The sequence below is a fragment of the Mustela erminea genome, chromosome 10 (genome assembly GCF_009829155.1).
Source record: "Mustela erminea isolate mMusErm1 chromosome 10, mMusErm1.Pri, whole genome shotgun sequence".
NCBI lineage: Eukaryota > Metazoa > Chordata > Mammalia > Carnivora > Mustelidae > Mustela > Mustela erminea.
In genome coordinates this window covers 90100344-90124359 of record NC_045623.1, presented here as the reverse complement: position 1 = coordinate 90124359, position 24016 = coordinate 90100344, and the positions used below count along the sequence as shown (strand labels likewise).

Genomic DNA, 24016 nt, shown 5'->3' with positions numbered 1-24016 from the left:
CAACTCCCAGGGATACCTGCTTCCTGGTCTTCACACGAGGGTGTGTGATCCTCTTTTTGAGTTCAAGTGGGATCTGTGACTTCCTTCTAACCTATAGACTATGGCAAAAGTGATGGGAAAGTTGTCACTCCCACTACAGGCATAATAAGTTTCATTATGTGAAACTCAATCTTAGCAGACTGGGACTAGAGACTCTCCTGTGGGCCTGACAAAGTAAGCACATATGCTGGAGAGGCCCACATGGCAAGAAACTGCCGGAACCCTCAGGAACTGCAGATGGCCCCTGGCCCTGTTTTTGCTGCTCTGCTGACAGCCAGCAAAAACCCCAAGCCCTGAGTCATACAGTCAAAATCAAGTAAATTCTGCCCACAAACGCTGGTTGGGCTTGCAGGTGGGTTCTTCCCCAGCTGAGTCTCAGATGAGGATGCAGCCTGGCTGAGACCTTGATTACAGCCTGAGACTCTGAGCAAAGGATCAGCCGACTGGGCCAGCGCTCCTGAGTTGGCACCTATGAGACAACAATGTGTGCTGTTTTAAGCCGCTAAATTTGTGACCAGTTGTTACACAGCAATTTACACCCAAAATTCTTGAAAAAGACTGGGGCCGTATGGCATCAACCCTATGTCAGCCCTAATACCTAGAAAACCCTTGGTCGGGATCCCGATCACAGAGCTGGCTGAGGGAGGCAAGAGGTTGTGCCACACACACCTGCAAGGCACTTTGAACTTCAAGACAGTCGTAACCAGGCCCCTGGATTTGTTTCACAGCAGATTGTCCCCACCCCTACCCCCCCGCCAATACCTATCCAGTCCGTCCTAAGAGCTGGGCGAAGCCTGGCCCTGAAACTACAGAGTGTCAGAAGTGGATTAAGAAGTCCACCCCTCGAATCCCAGCGTTCGTCAAGGTGCCTGGCACACAAGGGACCCCCAACAAATGCTTTCCCTGCAAAACAACAGAAAGCTCCCGGAACGCGCATTTGCAGCCCCGTGGTCGTGCAGAGGGGACCGCCGCGGCTCTGAGTCCGCAGAGACAGGACAGGGCCCCGCCGCGGAGAAAGACCCCGCAGCCCCGCGCGAGCGCCGTCCCGGACCCAGGCGGAGGGGGCGCTGCGGCGGGAGGCCGCGCCGGGCGGGGGCGGGGGCGGGGCGGGGCGGGGCGGGGCGGTGGCGGCGGGACCGCCCCCAGCGACCGAGCGCCGCGCGCGCGCCGCCGCCGCCGCGCCGCCGCGCCGCCAGCCACCGCCACCGCCTCCGCCGCTCGGCCCCGGTCCCGGTGCGGCCCGGCCGGCTCGCGGGGCTCCGAGGCGAGGCCCGCGGCCGGCCGCATGAAGGACTGCGAGTACCAGCAGATCAGCCCCGGGGCCGCCCCGCCGCCCGCCTCCCCTGGGGCGCGCCGCCCCGGCCCCGCCGCGCCCCCCGGCCCGGGCCCCGGGCCCCCGCCGCCCGCCGCCGCGCCGCGCTGGAGCAGCAGTGGCAGCGGCAGCGGGAGCATCGGCCGCCGCCCGCGGCGCAAGTGGGAGGTGTTCCCGGGCCGCAACCGCTTCTACTGCGGCGGCCGTCTCATGCTGGCCGGCCACGGCGGCGTCTTCGCGCTCACGCTGCTGCTCATCCTCACCACCACGGTCCTCTTCTTCGTCTTCGAGTGAGTCCGGCGTCGCCCCGACCCCGCCCCTTCGGAAGCCCCGACCCCTCCGGTCCCCTCAGCTCCCTGCCGCGCACCCCTCCTGCCCAGCTTCTGCGTGGGCACGCCAGCCCCTCTGGGCCTCGGCTGGGCCCCCGGCCCTCTCCCACATCCCCGGGGGCTCCACCCTTCCCTGCACCTGCCAGCCACCTTCGCCTCCCAGCACCTCCGGGGCCTGTGCCCTCCGCTCAGGATCTACCCCCAGGCCTTCCCAGTCCCCTTGCATATCTATCTCTCCTCTGCCCTCCTGGGCCCTCTCCACCTACCCCCACACCCCCACACCCCATCCTCCCTCGCCCCTCTGGATGCCCCAGCCTCTGGCCGCTCCCCCCCGGCCCCCCGCATCCTTCCCTGCCTTTTCCTGGCACACTGCCTTTGCCAGGCTCTGCCAGGAGCACCACCCTCCCATATCCCTCCACAGCCCCATCCTCTGTGCCCTCTCAGAACCTGGCTCAGGCCTCCTGGACCTCCTTGCCCTCACCTCTCCCTGGGACCATCTCTTGTGCACCCCTTCTTTCCGACCCCCCCAGGTGACTTTGCTTTCTGGCCCTTCCAGACAACTTTTGAATTTCTTCCGTGTCCTTTGGCTTTATATTCCCCATAACAAATCTAGCTGCCTTCTGGCGCTGTCTGTGGTCCCCTGTTATCTCTCTACGCTCACACCTTTCCCCTTCGCTTTCCCCTCAGTCTTTTTCCCTCTAGGCCCTCAGGCAATCTTCCCAAACAGCTCTGGGCCTCTCAGGCCTCCCTTCCCTCTCCAGCACCTTCCTTAGTATCCCCAGCCCTTCCCAGCCTTCCCTGCGACTTTGCCAAGCCCCTGCCACCCCCCACCTCTGACCTCCTGGTTTTCTTTGCCTTTTCAAACATTCTGGAGCATACCCCCGGCCTGTCCCACAGAAGGAACAGCTGTAGGACCTTGTTACTTCTCCAGAGTCGAGAGTGCTTTGGTGTGACAGGTCTTATATGCCCCCGTGGGGGCTTTTGATCCCCAGTGACCCAGGATTGGCCCACAGAGTATCTCTTTGGAGGAGGGGATGCTTGTCACTCCCTAGGGTCACATTTTCGTGTCGGAAGTTTTCCACCTTGGGAAACTTGGTCTCTAGCTTGAGCCATCTGCAGTGTGAGTCTTTGCACACACACTCACACTTCCCTTCCTTGTTCTCTGCATCTCTTGTGGTCTTCCTTAGCTGCAGTGTGGTGAACAGCTCCATTTCTGGAGCCAGTGGGCCTGGTTCCAGTCCCAGCCCCACCACACCCCATCTGCAGACTGCGTGACCTCGGGGCAGTCCTTCCACCTCAGAGCCCCAGTGGCCTCATCTATAAAATGGGGTTGATAATAGGTCATCATGAGTGTGACACAAGGTTATGTGTGTAAGCTTTTGACCAGGAACAAGCACTTCATGCTGGCTGCTGCTGTTAGCTGTTGTCTTCAACATAAAGCACTTCCTAAGGGCCTGTGGCCACACTAAGACTACCACAAGACACCACCCCCAGAGACCCTTTCCAGCTGCCAGATCATGTATCTGCAACCTTGGGTTTCCCCTTGAAGCACGGTGAGAACTTTGTACAAATTAGCTTCTCCCTTTCCCCCTTGCTTTCTGAGTCAGGGTGGATAACAAGTTCCAGGATAATATAGCAAGCGGAAGCCCTGGGGAGCCCCCAGCCTCCAGCATGTTCCCTGAGCTGAGTTTCGGATCCATCTCACTGGGCTGACCCCCATGAGTGTTTTGAGAGTTCCTTTTCCAGTATTCCTGGGGCTGCAGCCTGGGCGGGAGGAAGTTGACCCCCGTGACCCTGCAGCGTGGGGTTCAGTCAGTTCAGAAACGGGATCTTCTCTGGGCTGCATGGGTATCTTGGCTGGTGACGGATTTGTGCCCCAGAGAAGGGAGAAAGGAGGACTTCTGGGTTTGGGGAGGGCTTGTGAATCATCTCGCCTTGTCTCTGCTCTTCCTCACTTGGGCTGGTGGAGTTGGCAGAAGGGTTTGGGTTTGGGCTGAGAGCACCCCTGGGTTTGAACTGGGGTGAAACCTCAGTAGAGACCTGGCACGAGGGAACAATGTGAGCAAGCCCACATTCTTGCATTGCTCTGGGGGAAAGGGAGATGGCTCTCTAGGGCTTTTCTTTTCTTTCATTGTTTGATTTGGTAGATTATTGCACAGGGCTGACAGCAGGGTGCCTGCCTTCTGCTGCACTTCCCACACCACACGGAGGCCAAAGCGCCCCTTTAATTCTAAGTCAGATCCTAGTCCCCTCCTGGAATCCTCTGTGGCTCCTGAATAAGAGCCAGAGCCCTGATAATGGGCTTCATCCCTGTCCCTCTCCTCCCACTTCCCCGCCCTCCTCCCATCCTCCTCCAGGCACATTGGCCTCCTTGCACATTCCTGCCTCAGGGCCTTTGCACTGATTGGAATAGGCTTTCTTTAGATAGTGTCAGTGGCTCATTCCCTCACTTCCCTCCTTCCCTGACTGTCTCTGTAACATAACAAACTGCTCCCCGCCTCCTTATCCCTCTTCCCTGACTGCTGATTCTCTGGAAGCACTTGCCACCATCTGAACATACTATGTGTATACTTTCTGCCAGTTTGTTGCCTGTCTCTTCACCACAGCAGGACTTCTTTCCCCTCACTGTTGTGTCTTCAGTGCCAGGAACAGGCCTGGTGTGTAGTAGGCATTCAGTAGAGGAAATACTTGTTGAATGAATGCAGAGTATTTGTTGAGGGCCCAGAGGCCCCAGTCCTGTCATTGGCTGGCTAGATAACCTTGGATGTGGCTGTGGGCCTCAGAGTCCTCTATAAAGTCAGAGGACCAGGACTTGGTGTTTCTGAGGGTTCTACAAGTCTCAGACTGTAAGTCTCCATCCCCTGAAGAGCCTGGCTTTCTATAAACTGGTTGATTGTGATGTAGGTGACACAGAGGGCCCAGCTTTGTTTGAGGCTCAGACCCAAGGACCACTCGGGTGTTCAGAGCAAAATGTGTGGTGCCATTGGAGTTCTTTTCTTTTTTTTTTAAGTCTTTCAGGTATTTTTTTTTTTAAGATTTTATATATTTATTTGACAGACAGAAATCACAGGTAGGCAGAGAGGCAGGCAGAGAGAGAGGGGGAAGCAAGCTCCCTGCTGAGCAGAGAGCCCGATGTGGGGCTTCATCCCAGACCCCTGGGATTATGACCTGAGCGGAAGGCAGAGGCTTTAACCCACTGAGCCATCCAGGTGCCCCGTCATTGGAGTTCTTGATCTTGGCAGTCTCTGCTCTTCAAGGGAAGGGCCTCTCTGGCACTGGAGGCTCTGGAAAGAGCGTGCAGATGTCCACACGTCTGCTTTCCGCAGCTGTGCCAGCTCCTTGGCTGAATCTGGCCTCCCAACAGCCTGTCATTTCCCGAGTAGGAGGCCCTCACCCCATCAGGTGCCACTCTCGCCTTGGGAGGGAGGACAGCACAGGACAGAGGTTAATCGTGTGGGTAGGCCTTAAAGTCAGCTGGTGCATAGGCTGTTCTCCAAACCAGCTAGGCTCGGGGACCTGAAAGCGCCGACCTGAATGTGCCAACCTGGGATACCAGCCCTTGGAGGACAGTGGCAGTGCCTGGACCGTGCTCTTCATCCTAACCCCCTTCCCCTGATGACCCTTCCCATTCTTCAGATTTTAGCTTAGGCATGAGCTCCTTCAGCCAGGCTTTCCTGACTGTTCAGCTGTTTTCCTTTTCCCCATGTTAGCACACACGGTCCTGTGTGGCTCCTCTCCGTTCACAGGTCTCTTTTCCCCAGGAGCCCGGAGCCTCATGGAGGGTGGGGAACAATGCTGTTGCTCACTGCTGTTTGGGGAAGGTGTTGCCTGGCATATGGAGGACCTCGCTAAATATTTGCGGAGTGAGTGAGTGAGTGAACGTTGTCATGGATGGTCAACTCAAGTGAGTTGGTAGTGGCTTCCTGAAGCTTTGTGTTTAGAAGGATTCTGAGACTGCAGCTAAGTGCAGGGGTTAAGGGTGCTGGGATCTAGATCCCTTCCCTTAGTTCATTAAAAAAAAAAAAAAAAAGTGCTGGGATCTATTGCTCATGTCTGCAATTGGCTCAGAGGGAAAGTGCAAGGATCAATTAGTGATGTCTGCTCTAGGCACTGGCCTAGGAGCTGTCTTTCTTCCTGGATGGCTCTCTGCACAGACGTGGTGCAGGAGATGTCATCTTCCGGGATGGCTCTCTGCAGAGAGGTGGTGTTTCTGGGATGCCGACACCTTGCCAGGTGCTGTAACCCTGTGCCCCAGGGAGCCCTCTGGGTATCTGCTCATCTCTCTCTTCCTCTCTCTCTCTAGCTGTCCCTTCCTGGCCCGCCAGCTGACCCTTGCCATCCCCATCATCGCCGCCATCCTCTTCTTCTTCGTCATGAGCTGCCTGCTGCAGACAAGTTTCACCGACCCCGGGATCCTGCCCCGGGCCACCGTCTGTGAGGCAGCCGCCCTGGAGAAACAGATCGGTGAGCCTCCGACTCTCCCAGCTCCTCACTCGTTGATTTGAGAGGAGGCCTGAGGTTCTCTTCCCGCACCTTGCCAGAGACTGAGGGCATGGTAGTCAGTAAGGCAGGCTGGAGCTGACCCCAGAGTGGAAACCCGTGCTAAACCAGTGAGCAACTTAGCAAGAGACGCTGGCAAGTGCAGGCTGCCGTGGTCGCCAGCTTAGTTCTGAGTGCTCACGGGGGCCGGGCGGGCTTTCCACCTGTCTACATGCATGATCTTTTGAATCCCTCCGTGATCCCATGAGACAAGGACTGTTGTTAGTGTCTTTCTACTATTACACTGAGTCTCATAGGAATCAAGTAAGCGGCCCAAGATCACCCAGTAGGTGGAGGAGCTGGGATGAGATCTCATGCAGTCTGACCAGAATCTCTGCCCTTAAACATTTGTGTACTTAATCATTCTCTCAGCAGACATCGGTTGAACCCCAGTTATGTGCCAGGCCCTCTTCCAGATGCTGATGATACAGCAGTGAGCAAATAGAGGGCAGCAATCCCCTGCCCTCTTGGAGCTGACGTTCCAGCAGGAGAAGGACAGTTAACAGTTAAACATCTAGGATGTCAAAGAGAAAAGCAGGGAGGAAGGAGGAGAGCTGGGGGGAAGGTATATGGTTTTAAATAGGGTGATCAGGGAAGGCTCTGTGAAGGAGGTGACTTCTGAACAAGGTTTGAAAAGATGAGGGACTGAGCTCCGTGGGTATCTGGAGGTATCTGGAGGTATCTGGTGTAGGGAGTGGGCTCATTTAGAGTAGGCGATCCGGGAAAGCTTCTAGGAGGAGGTAGTACTTGACAGGAGCCCTGAATGGTGTGATGGGAGCCAGTAATACGCAGTCCGGAAACAGTGAAAATGAAGCCTGGAGCAGTGGACAAGCTGATGTGTTTAAGCTACAATAGGAGGGCCGGTGTGCTAGAGAGAACCCATGCTCCCAGGCACCCAGACAGCCCTTGATTCCTCCCAGACCCGTGCGAGTCCCCCTGGGAGGCTGGGTGCTGGGGCCAGGATTTTAGTCTTGGCTTGCTGCACCCCAGCTCCTTCCTGGGGAGAAGTGACGTGGCTGTTTACACACCTCAGGGGTTTCCGGTCCGCGGTCAGTTCCTTCCCTTAACAGGGTGGCTTCCAGACAGGCTTTTAAGCATCTAACTGGCCTTGAAGAGACCCCGTAGCCTATAGATGTCAAGAGTCGGAGGCATCCATCCCTGGAGGTTGTTCTGCTGGTTCCCTGGAGCAGCTCGGGAGGGTGGGCAGGAAGGGGAAGGAGGTTCTCGCTCTTTGTTCTTCCTCTCATTCCTCTGTCTAGGCCTGTCCTTGGCCACACCCTGGGTCGCGCTGTGTTCCTCCGCCTGCATCAGCTTCCTCTCCCCCTTTTACCCTAGGCCCCTCACCACTTGGCCCCCGAGACCTAACTCTGCTCCTTCTGAATCCGCCAGGCTGACCTGAGCAGTCCATCTGACAGCAGGGGAGGCCCCGCTGCCCAGCGGCAGCCCGTTTCTCCTCCCTCCAGGTCGGGGCTCATCCTGGGGCACGATTATGCTCTGGCTCAGCCTGAGCTTGGATATCTGGCCACCTGGAATCCTCTGGCCTGCTGGGAGCGGTGAGGGTGATAATGACAGCTGTAATCCCCCATGTGTGGGGAGTGCTTGACCCTGTACCGAGTGCTTCCCATCCATTATCCCCACAAATCCTCCCAGCAGCCCTCCTGTGCTGATGCAGAAACTGAGGCAAGCTGGCACATGGCCAGGGAGTGGAGGCACGGAGACGGACCATGTGCCTTGACTCCCAAACCCCTTGCTTTCTCTTCTGACATGGCCTCAGGGACACATCTCCAGTCTTTGGGGGCCACGCTGTCTTCATTCTTATGTCTCAACCCAGGTGTTCTGTACTCTGCGACGCTTTCATGACCTCAGATGGGCCAGACCTTACGTGACACATTCCTTGAGCTCCTTGTCCTTTTTTTCTTGGCCCTGCCACCTTGCATGGTGATTGTTACAAAGTTGTTGGGTAGGCCTAGCAGCCTCTTCTGGGTCTTGTTCACCTAGTCAGCCGCTTAGAGGGTCCAGGGATGTTGGCTGAATGGATGAGCCTCTGTAGAGGCCCTCCTTGATGTCCCCAGGTGACTGATGGAGAGATAGTTGGAAGTTCTCCCAATTAGGCATTATGGCTTTAATCATGTATGTGTTAATTCTATATGCTAACTCCTGAGCACAGGGGGAGGAGGTGGGAGGCTGAAAACAAATCTGGTGTGGACCTTGCCTTCTGGTGGTTTCTAGGCTAGCTCTGTCCAAAGTGATGTAATGTATGACCACCTGCCAGTGCACAAGGTGTGACCATACCTGCAGGTGTGACCAGCTGCCCCAGGTGAGATTAGGCTTTGGAAGAGGATCCGAGAAACCAGGAGTATCTTCGGCCTGGAGGGTACCGAGAGTCTTCGCCAAGAGACGCCTTGAGTCAAAGCTTAAAGTTTGGGTGGAATTCAGGCATGGGAATATATGTGAGGGGAGCCCTCCAGGCAGATGGAACAGAGGAGGAGAAGGCAGAGCAGGCAGGAGGGGGGACAGGCATGGAACCCCGAGAAGGCCCTGTTGGCTGGAACAGAGGAACACTTCAGAGAATTAGAGAAGTTCTGGTTGGGGAATGGAGTGGAAATAGTCACGTGAGGCCCTAAATGTCAGGGTTGGAGACTTTCTTTGAGAACAGCTGCCAAGCCTGGAAAGTGACATCTTTGAGGCCTTTGAACTCTGAAACTTGAACAGGAGCCAGATTTGAGGGTGGGGCCAGGAGGTGTCTAATCAGAATGAAATATATTTTCTCAAAGAGGACTAAGGTCACTAAGCCTTTTTGAGAAGGTTGGGGACCAGCTCTGAGGCGGATGGTGCTGTTCACGCAAACGTGAACTGATGATTACCGGGGCCCATGCAAATTGTGGGCTTCTCACTTTGGCTCCATAGGCCAGCAATGCCAGCCCAACAGGCTGTAGCCCAGGGCTGCCACCCTGCAAAGACTGTCTGAGGTGGGCTGACCAGCTCCTCCCAGCCTTGTGTCCTGGGAAACCTCTCAGTCATAGGCAGACCAGGGCGGTTGGTCACCCTGGTCTGAGATCTTTACTTGTCAGCTAGCGAGCCATGCAGCTGGGTCACCGTACAGGGCCATATAGAGTCCAGGTGCTCTGGAAAGTTGGAAAAGAGGTAAGCTAACATTGCCCACAAGAGGTTCCCAGTCTGAAGGGAGACGACAGAAGCATCCAGATTGGAGTGACAGACACTGACCTAGACACGTTTACAGCTCACAGAACACGCATAAAGGCTGCCTCTCCCTCCGCCACCACCCAGCAGGTCACAGATGCAGCCCATCTGGGCCAAAGTTTCTCCCTCAGGTCCTTCTGAAGCCCACTGCCCTAGGGCAGACCTGCCTCATTTGCTTGCTGGACTGGCTCTGCCGACCAGGCCCCAGCACCTGGCTTCTTCCTGCAATCAGAGTTCTCTCTCCAAGACCCAGATTTGGCTCCAGCCCTCCCTGGCTTAGAATTTGGGTGACTCCCTTGTGGCCTCAGCAACATTTCCTGAAGTTTGGGCATTTGGGTCCAGCCTTTATGATTTTTGCCTTTTTGTCTCTCATCTTGTACCTTCTTTTCCTCAGTATTTTCCTTTAAGGGACTTGTGTTTAATAAGGGACTTGTGTTTAAATGTATCTTAACAAGGAAAATTTATATCACTCTTGTAAGCAGAGAGCCTCTTACTCTGAATAGAACATAATCATAAAAACCAAAGATAACAATGTTACAGAATTCTTGGTGGTTATAGTTGCCTGCAGAAATAAGGCCTGATCACAGCTCTGAGGTAGTAGAAGTTAATAGTTTTCCCCTTGATGGAGTCACAGGCTTGAAAGAAAATTGAAAAGGGAATAACTTTCTGTTCACGTGAATCAGTGTTATGTGTGCTGTGAAAGGAAATAGATCTTCTTCCACCCTCTGGAAAACGAGCCCCAGGCTCAAGGCCAACCTCAGTGTACCTGCCCCTGCCCCCAGGACCCCCCAGCCAGGCTGGGCACAGTCCGTGCCTGTGTTCACGCAGCCCCCCTGCCCTCTCTCCCCGGTGAGCCCGCCAGGTCATTCCTCCTGATCCGGCTTAATTGGGCCTCCCCTTTTGTTGCTTCCTTGAATGCCACCAGGTATTCAATACCTTGAATGCCACCAGGTATTCAGTATAGACACCAGTAATACCATTAATCCACGAGCTTTTCATCTCTCATTCGCATCACTATCTCCCAAGTCTGATAGGGTTATTACCCCGTGAGGAACTGAGGCTCAGAGAGGCTAGGCAGCTTCCTCAAAGTCACCAGCCAGCAAGTGGCCAGGCCAGGTTTCACAATGAGATCAGACAGGCCCCAGAGTTACCGGACTTGACTCACTGGGCCTCTCACGCCAACTCTAATTACTCACTTTACCCACTCCCTCTGCCCTCCGGCCAAGCTCTTCTTGTGTCCTCCAGCCTGTCCCTCAGCGGTAGGTAGGTGGTGGGCGTTCGGTAAACCTCTGGAGTGAACAGAAACGGTCAGGCAGGGATTACTTGGGCACTGTAGCTGACCGAGAAGCTGGGGGGACCACAGCCCTGCATGTGTTTCTTACACAGGTGGGGGCAACGGAACACCAGTTGTCAGGACCCAGCAAAGCAGGTGGCAATCCCAACCTTCCTTCGCTAAAGTCTGTTCAGTAGCTCGTGCCAGCTGCTGGGGTCCCTACCAGCCCCGGGGCTTCCGTCACAGAGCCAGCCATCAGGCTCTGACTGCAAAATGCCAGCCTGCCCCCCTCCACTGGCTGCGGTTGGGGTGGGGAGACCCATTGCATGCCCCTGGGTGAGGGGGAAACTTTCGGAGTGAGTCATTGGCTTCTCCCAGGTGTTCACTGAGGATCAGCCTTGCCCCTCCTGACCACATCCCCAAGGGCTTTCAAGTCCCACCTGCAAGGCAGCCGGAAGGCCTTGCTGGCGTGAAAGGGCCTTTTTACTTCTTGGGACAAAGCCTAAGGCAGAAAGCCTTGGAGAAGATCTTAGATTCCTTTCTGGCAGAGATACCATCTCTCACCATTCTTCCTTCTTTTCTTCAACAAATATTCTCTAGACTGGGTGAACAAAGCAAAGGTGGTTTTTTTTGTCTAGTTTAAAGGAAGCACGAGGCCCAACCTGGGGCTTGAACTCATAGCCCTGAGATCAAGAGCCAGATACTCTACTGACAGCCAGCCAAGCATACCTCCCCCACCCATTTTCTCCTAATTTTTATTTTTAATTTATGTTTAAATTTCATTTTTTTATGAATTTATTTTTCAAGGTTTTTGTTCTCTGTTTTTTGTTTTTTGTTTTAGTGGGCTCTGTGCCATGGAGCTCAAAGCAGGGCTTGAACTCATAACCTTGATATCAAGACCTGAGCTTGTAGGGCACCCGGGTGGCTCAGGTTAAGCGTTAAGCGTCTGCCTTCGGCTCAGGTCATGATCCCAGGGTCCTGGGGTTGAGCCCCGCATCAGGCTCCCTGCTTGACAGGATGCTTGCTTCTCTGTCTCCCAGTCCCCCTGCTTGTGTTCCCTCTCTCACTGAGTCTCTGTCAAATAAGTAAATAAAAAAATAAAATCTTAAAAAAAAAAAAACAAACCCAAGCTGAGATCAAGAGTCAGATGCTCAACTGACTGAGCCACCCAGGAGCCCCAAAATTTCACTTAATTTGATTTGATTTGAAGTACTCTATACCCAATGTGGGGCTCACACTTAAAACCCTGAGGTCAAGAGTTGCGTGTTGTACTGACTGAGCCAGCCAGGAGCCCCTTAAAACAATTTTTTAAAGGAACCATATTTGACTTATCTGCCTGTATTTGCCTCTTCTCCCCTCACCTGCCACCCAGACCTTGTACACTATCGTGACACAGTAGTTGGTAGTGTTTGAGAGAACGTTCGGAGGACAAGGATTCTAATTCCAGCCCCACCTAATACATACTAAAGCGGAGTCCATTTCCTCACCTGTAATATGTGGGTACAGACCCCCTTGCCCAGCCCAGAGCATCTGGGCATATCAGTGTACTTTGAAAATTGCTTTTCTCTATGGAAATTTAAGAGGCTGAGCCCTGTGGTCAAGAGCAAGGGGACGGGTCCTGGCTGCTGGCAGGAGTGCGTGGAGGCGGGGTCTGGGGTGGAGGCCTGGTGGTAATGAGACCCATGTCCTGGGTCCGCATGGTCTGGCCTGAGAATAAACAGTGCGACAGTGGCTTGCCTTCTTCCCAGGTGGGGGCCTGTCTCCACAGGGGCATCCCTGCAAAGCCTCCTTTAGCCCAAATTGTTGAGTGCATCTGGGGACTCCCTTGCTCTAGGGGGACACTTTCTCTCCCCCGCCCCCCACTGTTAGCAGCCCAAGGAAGTTGGGTGTGCAGAGCTTCACTTCCTCTTTCTCCGAGTTCTCAAGAGGAGGAAGCTTGGCCCGGGAGGCCACAATATGCTGGTCAGAGTCTCCTCCCTGCCTGAGGGCCTGTGGGAACCCAGGGAGGATTCCAGGAAATTTTCTCCTCTTTCTTTAGGTGGGTCTGTGGCTGCCCTTCACTCACAGATGAGCTGGGTTCTGAAGTTTGGTAAATAAGTTGTTTGGAATATAAGTTTTTTCATAGAAAGAATGATAATAATAATGGCTCGTGTTCCTTTAGCTTTGACCCAGTGCTAGATGTTTTGCTAATAAGCTCCCTTGCTGAGTTCTTGCTTCGTCTTCCTTCACAACACGAGGAGGCAAGTTTGATGATGTCCCGTTTTCTTTTTTAGCAGATGAGGGCACAGAGAAGTGAAGCCACTTGACCCACATCACGTCCCTGACTGTGGTTGGGCCACATGTCTGTCCGGCTCCAGATCCTGTGTCCGAGCCTGGAAGCCAGCCGTGGGCAGGGATGGGAGCTGGACCTGGGGCCCATGGGGTAGGGTTACAGGTTGGGTCTGGAGTAGCATCAAGAGTTTTGGAAAGAGCTGGAGAATGCTGCATGCTGGAGTGTCCCAGCATGAACTGTGTGGCAGGACTGTGACTCTAGCGCCAGGCTCAGGGCTGTCCTGCGCCATCTCACTGAGCACTCATCACGGCCCTGTGAGACAGAGATGGTCTTCTCTCCATTTTATGGATGAGGAAATCGAGGCTCCAGGAAGTGAAGGGACTTCCTTTGGTAGCAAGTGGGTAGCAAAATCATGATTCAAACCTAGTTTTGCAGACCCCGGAGCCCGTCTCTTGTGACCCCTCTGAGGATAGCTGTTAGTAAGTACTCATCAAGTGCCGGTTCCTTTCCAGATACTGTTTCTGATCCTTCCGTGAGCCTTCTAGGCAGTTACTTGTCTGCTTTTTCAGATGCATCCATAGGCTCACAGAGGTCCAGAAACTTCCCTCAAACTTCCCTCATGGCACTAGCTCATAAATGGAAGGGTCAGGATTTGAACCTCAGGCCTGACCAAGTCCAGAACACATATTCTCTCCTCTGTGCCCGCTTCTTCATGGTTCACAGGCCCGGGAGGGCCAGTGAATTCCCCATCCCTGCCCTCAGGGGGCATGCTGTCTAGGTGGTGAGACAGCACCACACACCGCGGTCCGATCATAGCCCCGCAGGGATCAGGCGCTCTGTGCCAGGCACAAGAGCCTCCATGGCAGCAGTGCTTGGAGAAGCCGCTGGAAGACTGGACAGGGACCAGGAGAGTCCTGGTGAACAAGGAGCAGGCAGGGGCCAGGGCTTGATTGGAAGAGGGGTAGGAATCCAAGGCTGCAGGGACTCAGGGAGAAGAGCATTGAGAGAAAAGCCAGGAGCAAAGGTCGGGCCCAACTGTGGAGGGCCCTAGTGTCACGACAGGAAGCTGTCCTTTCTGTGGGAGGCCAGTGAAGGCTTGTAACCCAAAAGGGGTAATTTAGAGAAATGTGGTGTGTGCAAGGGGGGTTGAAGGCAGAGGGGCTAGAAGCAGGGAGCCTTCTGGGGAAGCTGTTTGGTGATGGGGGCCTGGCCTCGGTTTGGGTACTGGGAGGAGAGTGAAAGACTATGAAGGAAGATCTTGATGACACCTAGCGACTGGCCAGGAAGGGGTAAGGGAGAAGGAACAGTCTGCAAAGGGTCTCCGAACAGAGTTTCCCTGCCTCTGCCCCTCGGTAGCTCTGTGACCTTGGGCAATTTCCCTAACCTCTCTGGTCCTGTTTTCTCATTTGTGAACTGAAGGGGTTAGAAGAGAGGCAGGCAGTGAAGGGACATTATCAACTGTCCACTCTGTGCTAGGAGCTGTGTTATTTCTTTGAGGTTCTTTCCAGCTCTTGGCTTGTGCAGAAATAAGGAACCAGGCAGGATTATATAACACTTACTGTGACACTTTAAAAATGTACAAAAAAGGGGGCACCTGGGTGGCTCAGTGGATTAAAGCCTCTGCCTTCGGCCCAGGTCATGACCCCAGGGTCCTGGGATCAAGCCCCGCATCAGGCTCTCTGCTCAGCGGGGAGCCAGCTTCCCCCTCTCTCTCTGCCTGCCTCTCTGCCTACTTGTGATCTCTGTGTCAAATAAATAAATAGAATCTAAAAAAAAATGTACAAAAAGACCTCCAACCCAAGTTTTGGAAACTTGGGTTCACATCCTTGTTCTTCCAGCTTCCTAGCTGGGAGTGGCCTCGAGTATGCACTTCGCCTCACTCAAAAAGGTCTTCTTAACTGTAACCTGGAGGGAGTAATGATAGCCTTAGCTCCTGGGACATTCTCAGTGCTCAAAGAGACACTATGCACCATGCTCAGCGCATAGTAGGCGCTCAGTGAAGCGCTGCCTCTTCCTTTCTCTTTGTAATTCTGTCCACTTTGTGAGTCTTTGCTTTGTGCTACTTCCTGTATATTAACGAATTTAACCCTCACAACAACCCTACGATGGGGGTACTATTATTTTTTTTAAGATTTTATTTATTTATTTGATAGAGAGAGAGATCACAAGTAGGCAGAGAGGCAGGCAGAGAGAGAGGGGGAAGCAGGCTCCCTGATGAGCAAAGAGCCTGATGCGGGACTCGATCCCAGGACCCTGAGATCATGACCTGAGCCGAAGGCAGAGGCTTTAACCCACTGAGCCCCCCAGGTGTCCCAGCGGTACTATTATTACCCCCATTTTGGTGATCAAAGATCACAAGAGAGAGTAAATGATTGGCCAGGTCAGACATCTAGCAAATGATATTGGGAGAAACGCAGCCAGTAAGAGGTGAGGCCAGGATGCATGCTCTATTCTACCTGTTGCTTCCATTTTACAGGTGAGAAAACCGAGGCTCAGAGACATTCCCTTGACTTCAGCATGTCACATAACCAGGGAGAAGCAAAACCAACTTGCAGAGTGTGTCCACCATCCTCACACCCCTGCCCTTTACCCTGCCGCTGGTTTTAAAGAAAAAATGTTCGGGTGTTTAGCTCCATTTTAGACACGCAGTGGTTCGGGGGATGGCAAGCAGCCTAGCAAGAGTCTGTTTGGTAACTGGAATGTGAGACCCAAATCCGTTTGCTTCACTGATGCGTGCCAAGCGCCTGGAATAGTGCCTGGCACCTGGTAGGCGCCTGCTCGTAAGTTAGCGTTGGAGGCACGTGGCCAAACTGGAGGTACCATCTGGGGAGTGGATCCGGTGGAATCAGCGGCTGGGAGCGTTGCTAAGGGGTCGGGATCACGGGCAGCCTTACCAACTCTCAAAATTCTATCCAGGAAGGAGCCACTGCTTTGAGGACTTTGGTCCTTTGAGGCCTGGGGGACCAAGAGGCTTAGTGGGTAGAATTGTGGGCTTTTGCCTATGGCGGAGCAGGGTTCGGATTCCTGCTCACCAGCATCTGAGCTTTGTGACCTCAGACAAGTTACTTAAAACTTTCTTTTCGATACGTTTTCCCTAAAGTGTAATGGGCTTACAAGACGTGTACAAATCCCAAGTGTTCTGTCTGCTGAATGTTCACAAATGGAACACACCCATGTAATTGGCACCCAGATCAAGAAACACTGTATGAGCAGCATCCCACAAGGCCCCTTGTTCCTCTTTCTGGTCAGTATCGCCCCTCCAAGAGTGACCGTGATTCTGACTTCTACCACTGTAGATTACTTTCAGTTGTTTTTGAACATTTTGTGTTCTTACGTGTGTGGTTTCTTCACTTTACACAACATTTATGAGATACGTAAATATTCTCTGTGTGGTTGACGATCGTTCATTCTTTGCTGTCTAGAACTCTGTTGTGTGACTATACTACATTTCGTTAATCTGTTCCACTATTGATGGGCCTCTGGGTAGTTCCAGGTTTTGGCTGTTATGGGAGTGTTGCTGTGAATATCCCTGTACGTCTTTCGGGGCACATCAAATCATGCACATTTCAGGGTGCCTGGCTGGCTCAGGGCACGCGATTCTTGATCTCGAGGCTGTGAGTTTGAGCCACACATTGAGCATAGAGTGTACTTACAAATTTCTTTTAAAAAAAAAATCATGCACATTTCTATTGGGGAGATACCTCAGAGTGGACTTGCTGGGGGTGCCTATGTTGAATTTCAGGGGTTGATGCCAAATAGGTTTCCAGAGTGGTTATATGAGATTTCTAGTTGCTTTACATTTTTGCCAATACTTGATTTTTAAATGTTTTTCTTTCGTTGTAGACATTCTCGTACATGTGTATAAAAAACATACGATGGTTTTTATTTGCATGTTTCTGATGACGAATGAGCATGAGCACCTTTTCAAATGCTTCTTAGCCATTGGGTAGCTTCTTTTATAAAATGCCTGCTTGAATCTTTTGCGCACATTTGAATTGAGTATTCTGAGCTCTTTCTTACTGACTTATAGGAATTCTTTTATATTCTAGTTACAAATCCCTTGTCCATGGTCAAATAAGCATATTGTAAATATGCTTCTCCTCTGAAGGTCACTTTTTCATTCTTTTAATCAAATCTTCTTTAAGATGAATGGAAGTTCTTTTTTTTTTTTTTTTAAGATTTTATTTATTTGTCGGAGAGAGAGTGTGTGCACACAAGCAGGCTCCCTGCAAGGAGCCCAGTGTGGGACTCGCTCCCAGGGCCCTGGGATCATGACCTGAACTGAAGGCAGACACTCAACAGACTGAGCCACCCAGGCGTCCTGTACAAAAGTTCTTTTTTTTTTTTTTAATGTAATCTCTACACCCAACACAGAGCTTGAACTCACAACCCCGAGATCAAGTATTGTACTCTTCACCAATTAAGCCAGCCAGTTGCCCTAAACAGATCAAGTATTGTACTCTTCACCAATTAAGCCAGCCAGTTGCCCTAAACACAAGATCTTAATTTCGACGTAGTGCAGTTATATCAAATCACCTTTTATGATTTGTCCCTTAGTTTCAGAAATCTTTGTCTACTCCAGAGCCATGAAGTTGTTCTCTTATTATTTTTAATCCAAAACTTTTGCATTTGGAATGATAATCTGAAATTGAATTTGCATTTGGTGGGAAATGGGGGTACAGAAACATTTTCCCCCATCTGTGTACACAGTGGACTTAGCCCTGTTTGTTGGGAGAAAACCATCTTCCTTCATGTCACTGTGACTGTGGTGTTGGCATGAACCCCTTGATCATTTACATGTCGGGTCTCTTTCTGGATTCTCTTTTCTGTTTTGTCGATCAGCATTTCTTTTTTTTCTTTTTTCTTTTTTTTTTTTAAGATTTTATTTATTTATTTGACAGAGATCACAAGTAGGCAGAAAGGCAGGCAGAGAGAGAGAGAGGAGGAAGGAGGCTCCCTGCTGAGCAGAGAGCCTGATGTGGGGCTTGTTACCAGGACCCTAAGATCATGATCTAAGCCAAAAGCAGAGGCTTTAACCCACTGAGCCACCCAGGTGCCCTGGTCAGCATTTCCACCCTTGTACCCAAACCAGGCCCTTCTTCAGTACTAGCACTTTATCATTCTTTTTTGTTGTTGTTGTTAAAGATTTTATTTATTTATTTGACAGAGATCACAAGTAGGCAGAGAGGCAGGCAGAGAGAGAAGGGGAAGCAGGCTCCCCGCTGAGCAGAGAGTCCCATGTGGGCCTTGATCCCTACCTTGGGATCATGGCCTGAGCCGAAGGCAGATGCTTTAACCCACTGAGCCACCCAGGTGCCCCGTATCATTAGTCTTGATATCTAGTCATGTAGGTCCTTTAGCTTTTCCCTTCAGGAATGCCTTGGCTATTCTTTGTTCTTTGCATTTCTGTATAAATTTTAGATTGAATTTGTCAATTTCATTCCCCTCCACCCCAAAAAACATACTGGGATTTTTGACTGGCATTATGTAAATGTACAGGTTGATTTAGGAAGAATAAATCCTTTTTTTTTTTTTTTAAGATTATTTATTTATTTATTTGACAGAGAGAGATGACAAGCAGGCAGAGAGGCAGGCAGAGAGAGGGGAGGAAGCAGGCTCCCCGCTGAGCAGAGAGCCCGATGCGGGGCTCGATCCCAGGACCCTGGGATCATGACCCGAGCCGAAGGCAGCGGCTTAACCCACTGAGCCACCCAGGCGCCCCAATAAATCCTTTTCTAATGCTGAGTTTTTTAACCCATGAATACAATATATTTCTGCATTCCATTACCTCTTAAAATTTTTATTATGAAAAATTTCAAACATACAGAAAAGTGGGAAATACAATGAATTTCTGCATGTTCACCATCTAGATTCAATAGTTGTTCTTAATGTCTCTTATTTGTATCATATATACTTAAGAATTACTTTTAATTAATTTTTTTAAAGATTTTTTTTTTTTTTAAAGATTTTTTTTTTTTTTTTTTTTTTTTTTTTTTTTTTTTAGATTTTTATTTATTTGTTAGAGAGAGAGATACAGAGCGCAAGCACAGGCAGACAGAGTGGCAGGCTAGAGGCAGAGGGAGAAGCAGGCTCCCTGCCGAGCAAGGAGCCCGATGTGGGACTCGATCCCAGAACGCTGGGATCATGACCCGAGCCGAAGGCAGCTGCTTAACCAACTGAGCCACCCAGGCGTCCCTTTTTTAAAGATTTTTAAGTAATCTCTCTACCTGCCATGGGGCTAGAACTCACAATCCTGAGATCAAGAGTCACATGCCCTTCTGACTGAGCCAGCCAGGTGCCCCTGTACTTATGATTCTTATTAAGCCATTTCATAGTAAATCATAGACATTATAGACACTTTATCCATAAATACTTCAACATGTATCTTCAAAATCTAGAGACAGCCTCCCACATGGCCACAATTCCTTTATGACAGCTAGGAAAATTAATAGTTCCCAAATTTCTAATATCCCTAAGTCTTCCCAGGGCTCTTTCTCAAAGTTGTGTAAAGCCAGTGCTGTGAGAGCCAGTGTGTAAAGCTTTAGCACGGGGCTTGGCACACAGCTGCTTTTGGCAGGTGGTTGTGGATCTTAGTATCTGTCCCTGCCTTGGGCCCGCATTTTTTTTTTTAAAGATTTTATTTATTTATTTGACAGACAGAGATCACAAGCAGGCAGAGAGGCAGGCAGAGAGAGAGGACAAGCAGGCTCCCCGCCGAGCAGAGAGCCCGATGCGGGGCTCGATCCCAGGACCCCGGGATCATGACCTGAGCCGAAGGCAGAGGCTTTAACCCACTGAGCCACCCAGGCGCCCCTTGGGCCCGCATTTTATCCCAGTGGCTTGTTCCCAGGAAGTAGCTTCCCTAAGGCTTCTCTTGTCCCTTCGAAGCAACAGTGGCTTCACACCCGCCCCCTCCCACCCAAGCTGGCGCTCCTGGCTCCAGGCTTGAACATCCCCCATCTTCCTCTCCTCCCATCCTCAGATAACACAGGCAGTTCCACGTACCGGCCACCGCCTCGGACCCGGGAGGTGATGATCAACGGGCAGATGGTCAAGTTGAAGTATTGCTTCACCTGCAAGATGTTTCGGCCACCCCGGACCTCACACTGCAGTGTCTGTGACAACTGTGTGGGTAAGTGGGAGGCAGCAGGGAGCCACATGACTCTGATCTGATTTCCAGGGTCTGGGAGGGACAAGAATCTGGGAACAGAGTTCGAGCTGATAAGGTGGAGAGCTGAGCCAGGATTGGAAGCTCCTGACCCACCACTGCAGTCGTTGCTGGGGAACCAGAGGCTGTTTTGTCTGTCTCTGTGCCCGTCAGAGGCCCCGCGGCCCTGATGAGGACTGAGGGTGTGCCCCTGGGAGGCTGTCTTAAGGGAAATGCTATGCAGGAGGACCCAGGCAAGCTGAGCCATGGTGACTGTGCACAGTCCCTAGGCAGTGAGCTCCTCACATTAGCTCAGCACTCTCCAAGTGACGGAACAGCAGGGAACACCCATGACGGTAGGCAGGGAGGGGGTGACTCAGTGAGCATTACTCATCCCTGAGAATCCGCCCCACCCGCCCCCTGTGAAGAGTGCTGGCCCTGGTGTGAGGCCTGCAGTGGGCTTGTCATCCATATTCTCACAGAGGACTTTCCTTACCAGTCTGGGCGTGACCCCTGCCCTTGGGGACATAGTGCTGGTGTGAGCTCAGCCCTCTGCTCGAGCCTCTCATGCCAGCCTGCCATAAGTGACAGAGTAGCCCGGCCCCTCCCTGGGCCTCTAGTTCTAGAACAAGGAATGGGGATCATTGGTCCATGTGGCCAGGGTCATAGGCCAGGCAACAAGTACTTTTTTGTGGATCTTTGTACCAGGCACTGCTGGACCCTGGGGATCAGCTCAGTGTGAGGCCAAAACAGGCCCCCTCGTGGAGTTTACAGTTGAGCAGGGGTCCTTGGGCAGGCCACTTATTATAAATAAGTATGAAAACACACGGGCGAAGAGCTGCAAAAAATAAGTCACGAGGCGGATAACAGAGCCCTCCCCCATCTAGGATCAGAGGAGGCTTTCGTAAGGAAGTGGCTTTGCAGCTGAGACATGATATCCATGATATGAGACATGCAGCTTAACCAGGTGAAGAGACTGAGAATGTGAGGCACTAGGAACCTGTGCAGAAAGATCCAGAAGTGGGGGGCATCCGAGGACCTGTGAGTGGGCCGGTGCAGAGAAGAGTCGGGGTGAGGAAAACCCCAGCTGTGGCATGCAGCCTCTAAACACCTGTGCCGGTTGCAGGCCAGGCACACTAACCCATCTCCCCTGGCCCTTTTCCAGAACGGTTTGACCATCACTGTCCCTGGGTGGGCAACTGCGTGGGGAGACGGAACTACCGCTTCTTCTATGCGTTTATTCTCTCCCTCTCATTCCTGACGGCCTTCATCTTCGCCTGTGTGGTCACCCACCTGACGCTGCGTGAGTGGGGGCTGGGGGTGGGAGGGAGCGGGGAAGGGCAGGCCGGCAAGCTCAGCCAAGTCAAGGGGCTGTGGTCACCATCTCTCTGAGCTGTGCCCTGTCCTGTTTTTTTCTTCCCCAGGCTCTCAGGGAAGCAACTTCCTCTCCACTCTGAAGGAGACACCAGCAAGATATCCTTTGTCAGCTGGTGGGAACAAGGCCCCCTCAATGGGGTGGGTCCCCACACCTCCTGGAAACAGGGGAATGGTGTAGAACCAGTGTTTGTCCTCAAGAATAATCCACTGTCCCAGCTGCTTCTGCTCCCGCCCAGGCTAGAACTGATCCTCAGTGGCCTGATCAGGGGGCTGGGGTGGCCGAGAACTCTCAGGAGCCACAGTCCCTGTCTTCCCTTAGGACACCAAGCTCCCTGAACTGTGTCCTGTGTGGGTTTCTTGGTACCTGGAATCCTCATTTCCCTCTGCTGTCCATCACCCATTCTGCCCTTAAAGGGGCTCTCAAGCCCTCCGTAGGGACCAGGAGTTGATCCTGCTGAGAAGTGGTGAGCGGACAGGAAGGTTACAAACTCCTTTTCTTTCTAAGGAAATAGCTCATAGAAGGATAGTGGAGAAAGGTGGGGCGTGGCCAGCTTCCAGGCTCGAGGGAGGCTCTCAGCCCTGTCCCCATGTGGGTCCTTGACCACCCTGCTCACTGTGCTGGAGTTGGTGATCTGCTTCTTCTCCATCTGGTCCATCCTGGGCCTCTCAGGGTTTCATACTTACCTCGTCGCCTCCAACCTGACAACTAACGAAGACGTGAGTAGGGCTGGAGCCACCCCTATGCCCAGGGCAGGGTCCTGGGAAGGAGGCAGGGTGAGGGGGCTTGTGGCAGCCGCAGTGCACCTGACTCTCGGGCTGCAGGGGTCACATGGGTGGAGACGGAAGGCCGCCAGATGTTGCCTTCCAGTGCCCATGGCTTGGCCCTGGGAGACCCAGTGCAGGCTTCTAAGGCCCCTACGTGCCTCAGGCCCTTGGCACAGGCTTTCTCGCTAACCCAGAGGCAGTGCTGCCCTGTAAGCCATTACACTGGCCAGCGTGTGACGGTTTCCAGAGTTCTTTTGGGTTCCTTTTGCCAACTCTGAGGCAGAAGGAAAAAGGATGCTTTTCTCCCGTTTGATGGCTGAGTGACTTGCTCCAAGGTCACACAGCTGGAAAGGGACACAACCAGGGTCATGGCCAGAAGCCAAGGTTGGGCTTTGCTGTGCCCCCACCACACTGCCCTTAGAGCCAGAAGAGCTGTGACGGTTGTCAAGGTATCTGTGGGGCTCCCTTATTGAGGGAAACAGTGAGGACAGGACCGTGAGGCTGTCTTGCAGATCACCAGCAAGCATTGTTTGAGCACCCCCTGTATGCCTAGCCCTGGGCTGGCCCTGACGTCACCTTCCTGGTCTCGCAAACAGTAAGAAAGCAAACGAGAGCATCTGTGCCCAGGCCGCCATCACATACTGCTCAGAGGCCCGTGACCAACAGAAAGTACATTTTTTCACCTCAGCCTCTCATTCTGGAAAAAAAACTGAGCACTCCTGTTGGGGGATCGTGTGCTGGGTGACTGGTACTGAGCAGAAATGATCTCAGCCAGCATCTCCCAAGGCTGTCTCTAGATCTTCGGCATGTTCCTAGGGGTTAAGTGGAAAGACGTGTGATGGACAAATAAGTTTGGAAAACTCTGGGTTAAAGCCAAGCAGGTATCCTTCCTTGCTAAACTCCCCGGGGTCTTTGATAGCTGGCTTCGCGAATCTAGAGACGGGCAGGATTTCATCGAATGCTCCATTGATGGTATCTGAGTTCCCTACTTTTCAAATGAGGACTGAGATCTAGAGAAGTGGCCTGCCCAGGGTCATCAGTGTGTCAGCGGCAGGGCCAGTGTTCACGGGCAGGTCAGCCTGAGCCCTGGCCCCTTGCACGACCTTCACTCGTGGGTGGCTGGCCAGAGAAGAGAGGCTGCACCCAGAAGGTTGCCTTTGGAGACTTCTCTGGCTGGGCTGTGTTTTCTGTTCTGATTAGGGCTTCTTCCTCTCTGCCAGGGCCCTCCCACATCCAGCAATCCCCCACACTCACTGAATAGCCCGGGTTAAAGGCACATTCCCTCCAGTAATCTATCCAGAGCTGGCTTCAGAATTCACCAGTTTTTCCCAGCCTCTAGGAAATAGAAAGCAAATGGAAGCAAAAGGAGGTACCTGACTCAGACCTCCTTCCTGCCGGCAGATCAAAGGCTCGTGGTCCAGTAAGAGGGGCGGTGAGGCCTCCGTCAATCCCTACAGCCATAAAAGTGTTATCACCAACTGCTGTGCTGTGCTCTGCGGCCCCCTACCTCCCAGGTAAGCCAGGGTGCCAGAGAGAGGTCGCAGGGCCTGGCCTGGCCAGTGCGGGGCAGCCCTGTGGAGTCCACAGCTCTCAAAAGAGGTTCTGGAAGCAGCAGACCTCTCCTCACACCATAGAAACCCTCTGTCCACCATCCCCTGCAGAGTGCACCTCAAGGCGTTTGTCACGTAAAAGAATTCTATGTGATTGTAAATCACATAAGCTCACTGTAGAAAAAAAATTAAGTGTAAAATATTAAGAAGAA

The 24016-nt window shown here is 52.5% G+C and overlaps 1 protein-coding gene across 10 annotated transcripts in view; it reads left to right on the top strand.

Annotated features, from left to right (window-relative positions):
• Window positions 1-1239: 1239 nt before the first annotated feature.
• The window catches only part of ZDHHC18 (zinc finger DHHC-type palmitoyltransferase 18), a 29361-nt gene continuing 6584 nt past the window's right edge, over window positions 1240-24016 (top strand). For 4 of the 10 annotated variants that reach the window (XM_032361449.1, XM_032361446.1, XM_032361445.1 and 1 more), the window contains exons 1-7: window positions 1245-1641; window positions 5984-6144; window positions 19948-20097; window positions 21278-21415; window positions 21537-21585; window positions 22104-22206; window positions 23656-23768. In XM_032361449.1, coding sequence (XP_032217340.1) covers window positions 1325-1641; window positions 5984-6144; window positions 19948-20097; window positions 21278-21415; window positions 21537-21585; window positions 22104-22206; window positions 23656-23768 — 1031 coding nt within the window. In that variant the 5' untranslated portion in view covers window positions 1245-1324. Of the gene's footprint in view, window positions 1642-5983; window positions 6145-16065; window positions 16210-19947; window positions 20098-21277; window positions 21416-21536; window positions 21628-22103; window positions 22207-23655; window positions 23769-24016 lie in introns of those variants that run through there. The other 6 variants (XM_032361442.1, XM_032361443.1, XM_032361444.1 and 3 more) reach the window with 6 other exon arrangements.